Below are 13,192 nucleotides of genomic sequence, written 5' to 3' on the forward strand. Positions count from 1 at the left end.
GTGTTTGAGCGTGCTAGAGAGAGAGTCTGACATTCAAGAATCTCTGTCTGATCTGCATTAAAATACTCATTTTACCCACTGCTACAACTGCCCAAATTACAAGTACACACACGCAAACACACACATACACAGTCACATTTTTTTGTTAAGGGTAGAGGCAATAAAGGCAGCTTCCCTCCTGATCGTTGTGCACACACACAGATGAGCTCCGTCCCTTTCACAGGTGTAAAGATTAGCGCTTCGCTGCAACTGATCCCTGTTCAGACCTTTCATTATGAAGGGATGCTCTCCTCGTATGAGATAAAGTGTAAAAATCTACAATTTTCATGTCACTTAGTGCTTCAAGGTGCGCATGTTTTATTTCATTACATGCATTGGAGGATGCCATAAAATGTCTCATAACTTCTGCTTCTTCAGCACAAAGTGAAACTTTCATCTCCCAGAGAACAAAAGTCTGGAGCATAATTCCTTTCCAGCTGTGCTACGGTCAGAGTCTGCTCTGATTGACTGAGCAGCTGAGCAGTTGGCCGTTGATTGCTGCGCGTTCTGTGCTGTTTGACAAGTTTTTTTCTCTCTCCCTCTTTTTTTAGCAACACCATACCTCAAACCACAAATTTAACACTGGATTTCTGCTTTTACGACTAACAAATGTTTCTTTATTCTAGTACTTGTGTTTAACATTAGGTGGAAGAAGCCAAACAAAAATCATCATAGCAGGTTGTGCATGCTGCCACAGTGGTTCTAAGTGTTGGTAAATAGTGTTATAGGCCCTGCATCATGTCATATTTTTCTCTTCAGTTCATAAAAATAAGTAATGAACTTTAATTTTTTTTATGTCAAATTAACTGGAAGACCACACTGTGTGACGATCCTCATCATCCATAACAGCGCTCAACACTGGCACTCCACAAGGACTTGTCCTGGGGCTCCTTCTGTTCACTTAAAGCCTGGAAATATTAAACTGTTTCAAAGCATTGGAGAACGTGTATGATCAAAAAGATCACAGATATACCAGTGTTGGTTCTTCACTGTGTTAACTCAACTAACTAAAAGTACACACAAGATGGCTTCCATCATGGACATTCCCCACTTGGACTAGAAATCTCACAAGATAAAATGTGACGGAGGAGGAGTGTGCTGCACGCTTTTGTCACTTTCTTTGAAAACCTTGATACCATACCACATCACGTTACACCCCACCCCACCACACCACACCACGCCACGCCACGCCCCACCACACTACACCACATCACACCATACCACAACATGCCATACCACACCATACCATGCAATGCCATACCATACCATACCTTACCATACCATACCATACCATACCATACCATACCATACCATACCATACCATACCATGCCATGCCATACCATACCATACCATACCATACCATACCATACCATACCACGCCAAACCACACCATATGTTACAGTTCCACTCCGACCACCCTGGACTGCCTGCTTCCAGTACCTCATGCTCTGTTCTTCCTGTCCAACACCATGGACAGAACTCTTCCTGCTCACCTTGTTCCAGCGCCATTGACAGTGCTGCAACCAGCTCCTCAGCTGATCTTCATCAGGGATCAGCTGAGGAGTCTTCACAAGGCTCAGAAGAGCAGACCTGCATGGGATTCAGTGGAGCTCTGAGATCCCCGGATCACTTTGATTGAGCATTTCTGGTGCTAATGATCTTGGTCTGTCACGAGAATGATTAATAGACTTCATTGTTAATGTGTAAGTCTTGTTGGGTCCGAAATTGCCAAACAAGAAAGCTGGATTGACAAAATGTGGACTTTTACAAACAGCACCTGTTTGCCCTTAGGGCAAGTTATTATGTGTGTTTGGAACTCTACCTCCTTGCTTTACTGAATTTTATTAAGAGGGTTATTGCCCAACAAGGGATTTTAGGTATTTACCCCTTTTTTGTGTTCTCCAGTGATTTCTGGGGTCGCTGCAGATGCAATAGGTTTTTGTTAAATCCGGTAACTGTTGAATAAGGGATTTCCCTAATAAAACTGTTTATTTTGGTTAAACCCTACACCTGCTTCACTTGTGTTACACTTCCACCTTCATCTTACCAACTCCAGGACATAACACAAGAGAAGCACCATACCATACCATATCAATTAATTCATAAAGCACAGTTTAAGAATAGCACCAAGGAGCTGTGCATGAAAGAGTCAAAAATCTTTCAGCAAAAATGGATGATGGGCCCCACCCATCCAGCCTGTGAGCTTCACCTTCCTTCCTTCAGGCAGATGATGGAGCAGCTTCAAAACTTAAAAACTGTGGAACAGTTTCTTCTCTGCAGCTGAAGCTCATGAAATCTCTTCTACGCAATCTGTTTACCACAAATGTTAAGTGTTTAGTAATGAAACTCTAGTTGTTTTTCTTAGGTTTGCTTCCCTTTCTCCTGTGTTTCTCATTTTTAATAAGGATCCGGTGGACGATGAAGCCTTAAACTGTTTGGAAACAGAACATAGAGATAATAAAACAATGGATTAATTAAGTTTTCATAGCAGTGGTCCCACAGGTCACTATCCTGCATTTCAGATGTTTCCCTGCTTTGGCATTCCTGATTCAAACAAACTGATAATTAACAAACTTCTGCAGAACTTGGTTTTTTTTCAACTGGCCACTCGATATCTACATAATGCTCTAATTAAGGTGTCACTCATTTTGCAGCATAGTTTAAACGTTTTAACTTTAGGTCTTCATCCTCTAGATAGTGTGCTAAATGACACAAGAGTGCTAAAAATAGGGTTCATAAGTAGACCATAATACACAGCAACATGAGCAGCAGAGTTCTAACAAAACCATCAACAGCTTTCAAACTTCTAGAAAAGCTTCAAGCACAACAACTTTTAAATACAAAGACTTCCATCTGATTTGTCTGAGCTGCAGGATGTGATACATCACTAGTTAAACTAGTTAAAAGTACTAGTTAAATGTATGACCATTAAAAACTTGTTTAAAATGTTTTATTATAGAGCCCAAACAGTAAAGGTGTTTGGGATAAACAAATGACAACATAAAAACTGAGCCTCCTTTTAACACCTATTTTCCTTCAAATGCATTCGTTTTTATTATTACAAGAAAACATTCTCCATTTACGACAGTAGGGCTGCAACAAATGATTATTTGGATCATCGATGAATTGGATGGGGTTTCGACTCGATTAATCGATTAATCAGATTAATCATATTAAACGGGAACATTAAAAACTGCTAGGAAAATATTTTTTCTCTCCGTCCTTTTCTTTATTTAACAACAAAACATGATTAGAAAACAGTTCAGTAGCATGCAAAACAACATGCTATGATCTTAATATATCCATAATTAAACTATGATCAGTAAAACTATGTATTTCATTATCATGTTCAGTAGTAAGCTGCCGGAAATGCTAATAAGTTAATTTTGACTGCTAAAAATGTAATGGTAACATATTTATTATGTAAGGGTTAGCAATAATCCAATTATGTTCACGGCTAGACGCGTTTGTGAATTACATGCTACAGTTGCCCGCCATAATCCTGCGGTGTTTAGCAGAGCAGACTCAAACCTGTCTGCAGTGGTTCTGCTCCATAGCGCTGCAGACAGCTTAGAATAAACAGAATGGTAAGGATTTTTCTTCCGCTTGTAGAGTTTAGATGTTCTTAGTTTCACGACTATCATGTTTTTTTTTTCATTTTCTGAACCTTACTTGATCGTGAGCCTGCCACCCGCTAGCATTAGCTAATTAGCTCTTTTGAACCCAAAACGTTTCTGCCTTTGTGTCTTTGCTGGTTTCTCTGATTTCCTCCACACCACCTAGATTAGCTTATTGTGCGTCAGTAAGCAACTTACTGTTCTAAGTGTGTCGTTCATCATCAAAGCACTGGCTTTGTCTCTTGTTCTGATCTGCCTCAGCTAGCTCTGTTGCCTCCTACACACCAGCTGCTAGCATTGACTGTTAAAAATAGGTTGCGCAACACACAAAAAAAGTTGCACAGCACAAGAAATCGATGATGAAATTTGTTGCCAACGCATTTCGTCATCGATTTTTAGCGATTTTATTGATTCGTTGTTGCAGCCCTACATAATAGATACCTGACTGATTTTGCAGTAGCTGCATTTGTTCACCAACATCACACCTAGAAATCTGCAACATGCACAAAATCAAGTTCAAAATATTTCTAATGTCTTTTAAAGCAACAAATAGTAGTGTTCCCCCAAATGCTGACCCTTTTGTATTTCTGCAAACCTCTTCTCTATAATTACTATGAGACTTGGAAAATCCCAGAACACTTGGATTTGTAACCCAAACCGTTTGCATCACCGTATTCTGACTGCAAACAAGATCCTCACAAAACCAAACCCACAGTCGGCGGGCTACTGAGTGGTTTGAACTTTGAGGAGTGAAAAGAACAGCAGGAGAACTGAGTGGAATCGGTGACACAACTTTAAAAGGTTCCTCGTATAAAACGAGGTTCCTGCTCCACGCTGGCAGCATCAAAAAGACAAATGAACGGCAACAAAAGGGAAAAGAGAAACTATTAGACAGCTGCAGCCGGTGGGGAGACGGAAAGACAGATGTGTCATGCTGACCCATATTGCTCAAAAAGAGGAGATGAGAGCTAGAAAACCGGTGCTGAGAAGACAGGTGTCTGTTCTTCATCTCTCCTGCATCTGAGGCAGTAATTGGTACAATCAGACACAACGGAAACAACACACCAACATATACCCAGACACACACACCTCTATATTCACACACACACTCCTGCCCTTCAGCATGCACCCTGGGGCTTTAAAGCATGAGAAGTTTGTGAGGGGTGTTTGCTACATCCCTACCAGCTGTGAGAGACAGAGACAGCAGGAGAGGGCGGGGGAATACGAGGTGGAGGTGGAGGTGGTGGAGGAAACAGTGGCAGACAGAAACAGAGAGGGCAAACAAGAGGAGAATGCACAAGAGACACACAGAGAGAGATGAGAAGCCACAGAGGGGATGGGGCGGTGCGGGGGGGGGGGGTACACAGACGTAGGGCGGAGAGAGATGGAGGCAAAGTGACAAGAGTGTGTGAATGTGACAGGCAAGGAGGGAGAAAGGGATGTCTTTGAATCGCGGTGAGGGGGGAGACTAAGCAGCTCCAGGAGCGACAAAAGCTGATGAGCTTGATTTCAAGTGACAGAGGAGACACAGCCAACCATGCAACAGTGTCTTCATCGCACTCTTCCCCATGGGAAATAATAAAGTTAACGTAATTATTAGAGAAGTGCATACAAATTTAATCATGCGTGTTTTTTCTCTGATCTCATGATGGTAGAGAAAATATGGCCTTTTTGGACAAATCTCACAATATTGAAGGATCTGGTGTGATCTTTAAAGTGGCTATGGTTGCTTAGCTCATCTGCACCAGAGATGTCCAGCAGTGCTGCTTCAGGGATATCCTGCATGTTTTATGTGTGAGCATGTCCTTACTTTCTGCAGAAGTCACACACTGATTCAAATCTAAAGCATGCAGGAACAGAGACCGCCTTCCAAGTGAGAATAAACTAAATTGTGTCTAAATCCTCACACATCATTCCTGCTCCAATCAAGTCCTAATTTGTTTGTTGAAACAGTCCTTAACAAATGTCCCCCACTTTTAATAATGCTACACAAACTGTCACCCACCTGCCACCTGGCTGCTTATTTCTAGCAGCCTTTTCCTTCCCTTCCACTAATGGGTTCACATTTTCACAAGCCCTTTCGTTCTGGGAAGAGCAAACTCCAAAATAACCTCCTACGCACTGAAAATGGCAAATTTTTAAAACAAGATCCAGATTGAGCTGTAAGGCTTAAAGGGATATCTGCATGAAAATACAGATTTACAACCTCTGGATGAGAGTTAGAGCTGTGTGCACCAGGAAGATGATTTCAGTCTGAGCTTGGGTCTGTGTCTGAGGCGTTTGCATGCTTTCCCTGTGGATGCACCATGCAGAAACACCTTTACATCAGGTTTTCCGTAAGGTATATGTTGGCTTTATTGTTTTTTGTGCAGCTGTGAAGAAGGTGCAACCTTCCTGCATCACAGCATCAGAGCAAGCAATAGATGAATGGGAAATGTAAAATGTCATTAACAGATTTGCTTTTTTGAAATTCAATAAGATTTACAAGAAGATCAAATTTGTCTTGACTTGTGTGATTTCTTTCACGTGACTTCAGATCAGGACAACAGATTTTCCTGAAAAGAACACCTCCACGTTTTCCCTCCAAAATCTTAAAGCTCAAACACTCACGTAAATCTCCCAAGGAATAGGGACATATTGTAGGAAAAGACAAAAAGAGAAAAACAAAAACATGATTTATAAATGTTTAACAAGAGCAGGAAGAGGAAATGAGATGTGCTTGGAGGAAGGAGAAGCGGGATGCAGAAAAAGCACAAAAGTGAAATCTGGTGAAAAGAGGAAGACAACGGCAGAGGAGATGGGTGAGGAGCAGATTTGGTGGCTCCTAGAGAAGGAGATGTTGAGAACAGTCTAATTATAGAAACAGACAACAGGGCACGGCTTGAAAACAACACAGACAAGGAAAGAGGCCTTTTTAACAGGAAAAAAAACGGGGATAATAGGAGGTGTCTGGTGTTTGTCTAACACAGAGAGGCTAGTAATGATCCCATTAGCACTTCAGACCAAGATAGAGAGACAGGAAAACCACGGAAGAAGCAGAGAGGGAACGGGAGGCAAATGGTGTGAAGGGGAGTGATACAAAAAGAGATCAAGATGCAACTTTCAGCAATTAGAGCAGCAAACAAAGAACCGCTAAAGCAAGAAGAAACCCTCCTTTGCACCGATTATACAAATGCCACCTCTGTTTCTTCCTGCATTCCCCCCTCGACTCACCCCTTTGGCCTTATGTGTGAAAGGATGATTCAAGTGCATTATTGCCATGCCTTCTCCGGTGGAAAAGCTGCAGATCGTGTCAGGGCAGGACTCTCGTCTGGAGCTGATGTCGAGTGCTGACAGGACTCTCTAAAAGCAAAGCCCTCGTTCTCACAGACACACATTACAGGTCCACGGCTCTGGCTGCCATACTGGCATGGATCCTCTCGTCTTTCATGGATCTGCCCTTTTAACGGGAGACTGATTATGGATGCTGCTACATTAGCTGGATAAATGAATTCTGATGAAGTAGGGGAGCAAAATAGAAGCATCTGCACATGCTCTCACATGGAAAATAAAACAGCCATATTAGTAATAGAGAAATATTACTTTGTTTGGCATACAACAAAACCTGAGGGGTATTCTCTTGAGCTACGATGGAAGGACTCGATTGCTCTGCAAATTCCTTTCAAGATCTCAGGTGGTGGTTCTGGTATCCCCTAAATAAGGAGGCTCACTACAAAAATGTTCAAATCTTTTGCTAAATGCGTTTTACCTCTTTCTAGACAATCAAATAGATATATATAATAGACAGGGACACACACACACACGCGCGCACACACACACGCTCGCACGCATGCACGCACACACACACACACACACACACACACAGAGTGGGAGGCAAAGAGCATTCAAGCTTGTAAACGTCTAAATTTCTCTTTTCAGCAAAAAGTCTAATGAGGTCACAGAGGTCACTAAGGTCAACCACTTTGCTGAATCACGTTGAGTCTAAGTTAAGTTCCAATACTGAAGATGTGACAGCAAGGTGCAATAAAAAATCACCTGTCATTTGCCCACAGACAGACAGACAGACAGACAGACATGCAGCTCAGCAGTCTGTGTCTCATGATTGAGATGCAGCCAGCATTCTGTCACGATCTGTGCACATTACCAAGCTGCAAACTGCGGAGCACATTTTGTTCTTACTCACTCGTCTCTGAGGACCAACTGCCAAGTTTTCTGAGTGTCTTGGCGGCTGCTTCTCCTAAGCAAGTGAGATTTTGTCGTGTGTGCCGATTTCAAGTCTGCAGAGATGAATATATATGCCCCAATTTTCTGAAGGAAGTGAATCCTCGGGGACAGGTGACAGCACGAGGGTAATGCCACTTTCTCACTCAAATGCATGCATGTGCAGTATGCACACACACAAACCGACGCATAGTAATGCTCATGCATACACACACACACTCACACACATGCACACACACACCATCTGGGGAGTTTTACAACTCAATAATCTTCTTCCAAAGGCACACCTTTTCCTTTACAGCTCAACACACACCAATGAGCTCTCTCTCTCTCTCTCTCTCTCTCTCTCTCTCTCTCTCTCTCTCTCTCTCTCTCTCTCTCTCTCTCTCTCTCTCTCTCTCTCTCACACACACACACACACACACACACACACACACACACACACACACACACAAACACACACACAAAATAAACCAATTCTATTTCGTCTGCAAGAGCTGTCCTTACAGTGTAGAGGTGATGAAACCCACATAACACTCACAAAAGGCATCCATAATCTACATCTACAGCAACTCTCTTACACACACACACACACACACACACACATATAGACTTACTACCCTGTGGACGCTGTTCTCTTCTAAAGTAGCACGTTGCTTTTTTTCCCCAGTGAGTAGGTCATCCTCACTAATGCGTTTAAAATAAGTCTCCATATGGATTTACATTTCCACGAGAATACAAAAAACATCTCTATGCCGTCATGTTTCTGCTCTGCAATTTCTGCCACTTTTTTCAGAATCACCCAGATTTCTATCCTCCCAGCTCCCTGCTGCCACCATCGCACTCACGTTGGCAGACGTCCTTGTTCTCCTCGAAGCCCGGCTTGCACACACACCTCCCGATGGGGACCAGCCAGCCTCCGTCAGCACTGCAGTACATCTTGGGAGCCTCAAACTCCTCAGAGGAGTTCACGCACATGCCGTGGACCTCCACCAGCGCCGTGTCCCCCCCTGTTATCGTGTCAGGGAACTGGGCCAGGTTCAGCACAGTCAGTGGACACTTCTTGTAGAAGACCCTAACTGAAACCAGAGCGATGCACGCACCCAGGTCCTGGAAGGCCAGGTAGAAACCCTTTTTACTCAGATTACTGATGTCTCTCACTTCAGTGTTCAGTTTCATGACGCGATCACCGACATCCACCTGCAGATATACAAAATAGTAGAAGAAGCTACATTTAAGAAATATTCCTTTAAATATTGAATAAAATACACAACTGAGTATATAGTTCATACAATAAGCCTTAGATGTGTGCGTGTGCGTGCGTGTGTGTGTTCATACTTGTGTAAAGCTCTCATCTGCAGCAATCGTGTCAATCTTGACATACTGGCTTTCCTTAATGAACCACACGTTGGCGTTGTTGGATTCATAATAGTACATGTTGAAAGTCTGCAAAACAAACAGGATGCGTGAGTTTTCATATATTCAAAGAAAGTCAAATAATTCAAATATTTAGACTTAAAAACTTTAACGGGTCAACCCGCTCCATTACTATTCAGTCTGCACAGAACAAACATCCATCTAAACGCTGAACTTCTACTGGAGTGTGTGGGATTAAATTACGGAGAGCTACAGCCGGAGGTCACTTTTTTGGGCAGATTTTTGAGAGAAAATATTAAAACTCAAGAAACATCAAACGTAAAAGCAAGCAGGAAGCCTTGTTGTACTCTTCTGAGAGTCGCCGTTTCATTTTTCCTCACATGCTTGAACCAGTTTTTCTGCACATTGAGTGAAAAAGGCAGAAAATCTTTCATTGTGCTTTGATATAAAACACAGTTGTGTTCAGCTGAAGAAAAGGACCCATTCAATCAAAGTGGTAATTAGATAAGAAAGGATTTTAATTTATTTTTCACAAGCCTGACATGAATAAACATGTTAACACGCTGTAAGCCAGGCAATAAATACGCAGAATGCTGTCTAATCTCATGAAATAAACGCGTTTTTATTTGAAGATTTGTGCAAAGAGGTTCCCTGCAGTTCAAAACAAAACAAAAAATGATTTTTTTCCCCTCTGTATTTTACATTTGCTAAGGAATTATTTATTTCAGTGTGCAAATGTTCTACTTTTGTGCTCCAATAAATGTGACATGTTCTTGATAAATATAATATGTTTGCACACATTAGAGCTGTCACAGATAAAACTGATTATATAACATTTGTATCAAGTGAATATTCTGCAGTTTCGGCCTCCTTCCTGTTTCATATTTAACTCTGATATTGATCCCATCCCCAGAAAGGAAACACTTCTTTTTACGTTTCTTCTTCAAAGAGCAGTTACACAACAGCACCCTCGGAGTGTGACACAAAAAGCAGCAGGAAACGTGTTCTTGAGTGATCAGAGGTGTAGCTGACGGTTCAGACCTCTTTGCAGGTACCGGGGACCCCGGGCAGGCTGTTACAGTCCCTCAGAGTGAACTTGATCTCGATGTAAACCCGCTGCGCGCCCTCGCGGCTGATGTGCCGCGTCCGCAGCCAGTTGTTCTGGTTGGCTTCCATGACGTTGCACACCTGATAGGTCCTCATCGGAGTGTTCCTCTCATCCATCACACTGATCTCCTCCCACTGAAGATGAAAAAGAAAGATGGCTTTTTAATCAGCTACCAGCACAATATTTAGGAGGCAGATTGGGCTCTTTTGTAATCAACACACGTTTTATATTGAGGAACAAAATCAGGTGAACGGGAACAAAGATGCTGGGATAAAAGCAGCAAACAATTTAGAGAAGTCCAAGACAGAAGACAAGATAATAACAAAATAAAGTCCCATTAGTCATCATCAGACCCTGGTGAAATTACCCATCCCCGCGGGGAGCAGTGAGCTGCAGCTGTGGCTGCGCTCGGGAACTATCTGGTGGTTTAACCTCCAAACCAACCCATTAATGCTGAGTGTCAAGCAGGGAGGCATTGGGTCCCATTGTTAAAGTCGACCAGGATTTGAACCCTGATCTCCCAAAACTCTATCAATAGCCTGAAAATAAATAAATAAATCTAGGTGATTCTGATTATTAGAAATAGAGAAAATTATTAGAATATTGTGTTGTAGAAATACAAAAATGGAAGCATGACAAGGAATAAATAAAGACTAAATTAACTCTTTAATGTTTGGGGTTCAAGGGTTAAATATGATGTTAAGTAATCAATTCGCAACAAAGTATTAGTAATAATAATGTTAAGGTACTTATAGTGTGCATGTTTATTTACTTGTTTATTAACTTGTTTATAATAATAATCATCATCATCATCATCATCATCATCATCATTTGTTGTATTTTTTATTAATATTATTCATTACATTATTTGTATTTGTAACTGATTTTATCTTTTATTTTATTTTTCATCAGGTATTAAGTTTGGTGCTTCAGTAAGACTTGGGGCCTAATGTGTTTTCCACTAAGTGGTTGAGCGACTGTTAAAATGACTAAAGTAATTATCTTATGCCACAGTTTTTGACTAAGATCTAGATCCAGCTATTTTGGTCAAGGACAAAAATAAAAATGATGTCAAATGTTTAATCAATCCTTTAGCCTTTGAAAAGTGTTGAATGAGTGTCACTAACGAGCAGCTCAATGCAGACCAAATGCACTGCTGTTTGAGTCTTGTCTAATTTTCCTTAGCTGAGGCATCCGTCTTGGATTGGGCTGACTTGAAAAGCGAACCAGCTGACGACGAACATCCAAAGAAGACGCGCTGAAAGTTTCATGAATATCCATCCTGTGGTTTATTAGGAATATGGCAAGCAGCCAAATGGAGTTGATGCCCAAAGGTAAGACCAAAGTTATAAACAAATATGTCATCCAGTGTGAGTCTGTGCTGGAGATGAGTCACAGCTCCAATCATACGAATGCTGCCATCAGTTTCTGTAGTTAGATACATTCTGGTGATGAATAATATCAGTTAGCTGTGGCTTCTTTCTTAAATCCAGTTAACTCCCAAAGTTAATCATCTGTGGCAGTCCATTCACCAGTTACCCTCAGGATCTTATGAAAAGTTGATCAGTAGTTACTGAGAGCATGCGCAGGCATAAAGTCAGCGAGGGAGGAAAATAAGAAGATGAGAGCAGCAAGAAAACAGCTGCAGATGAAATCTCTCATCAAAGACCAAAGTGATATCTCAACATGACTAGCTAAACAGCACCACTCGATGTAATCCCATCTCACCGTTACTCGTCGGACAAAGAAGACGTTGCACGAAGCATCGCTGAGAGGAAAACTTGGCCCAAGTTCAGTGAACTGTGGCTTTAGAGTCAAACCGGCACGAAGCCTGTGTGTTCTGTTTTCATGTCTGGCTGCATGTGAGTGATGATCTGTGTCAAGATGACTGAAGGAATGTCTTTGTCCACGCTCCACATGTGTGCAGAGTCAGTGTGTTTTTCTAAAGGGAATGACTCACTTAGAGCCGAAGAAGCAAAACAAAAAAAAAGAGAGAGAGAGAGAGCATGTGTATGTGTGTATGTGGTGTGTGTGAGTGAGGGACTCAGAGAGAAAGTTAGAGTAGGTAGGACAGAGCCACTTTGTCTCCTGTCATCTGCTGCCATCTGTTTCCACTTCTGACTGAGGCTGTAATTGAGAACACTTCTCGCATGAACAGGAAAACATTTCTATCCACACACACACACACACACACACACACACACACACACACACACACACACACACACACACACACACACACACACACACACACACACACACTAAACAACAGCGCTGACACGTACAAACAGAGAATGTTTCTATTCCTTAAAGACACGAGGGGAGAAAAAAGAAAATAAACCAATGTGGTTTCAGCATCTCTGGATATCTGATCTATTCACATTATGGTTGAACTGATTTTCTTGGACGTGGGCAGCAACAACACTCACACACAAACAGGATGAGTCTCCGACTGCGGCGAGGTATGAGACAACCGCCATCTTTGTTTTGAGCTCCTGTCATCATCTTAAAACTGAAGCTTTGACCTCACAAGTGAGGAGTAGATGCCACTGAACAGCTGTGCTAAACCTGTTCACAGTAAACGCACCTGCAACCTTTACTGAGTCTGAAACAACATCACATTAGAAGATGTGTTGTGTTATTATTTTTAAAAGAACAGCAAAACGACTAGGGCATGTGTCTTGGATGGAAAACGCACCCCTAACCGACGATCAGAGGCGGCGTGAGGTTTACCATCTCGCCCAAAACGCGGTGGAGGAAGCTGGAGTCAATCTGATGACCTCCACATTGGCACACGACTACTTTCTCCCCTAAACCACAGCTGCCTTC

The 13,192-nt window shown here is 42.0% G+C and overlaps 1 protein-coding gene across 1 annotated transcript in view; it reads right to left on the minus strand.

The window, feature by feature from the left end:
- The window catches only part of epha4b (eph receptor A4b), a 110,621-nt gene that overhangs the window by 70,371 nt on the left and 27,058 nt on the right, over positions 1-13,192 (minus strand). The window contains exons 3-5 of the mRNA XM_054739118.2: positions 10,297-10,497; positions 9,217-9,324; positions 8,727-9,078 (exon numbers count right to left, since the gene is read on the minus strand). Of these exons, the coding sequence (XP_054595093.1) occupies positions 8,727-9,078; positions 9,217-9,324; positions 10,297-10,497 (661 nt within the window). The remainder of the gene's footprint in view (positions 1-8,726; positions 9,079-9,216; positions 9,325-10,296; positions 10,498-13,192) is intronic.

Source organism: Nothobranchius furzeri, chromosome 11 (assembly GCF_043380555.1).
Source record: "Nothobranchius furzeri strain GRZ-AD chromosome 11, NfurGRZ-RIMD1, whole genome shotgun sequence".
Classification (NCBI taxonomy): domain Eukaryota; kingdom Metazoa; phylum Chordata; class Actinopteri; order Cyprinodontiformes; family Nothobranchiidae; genus Nothobranchius; species Nothobranchius furzeri.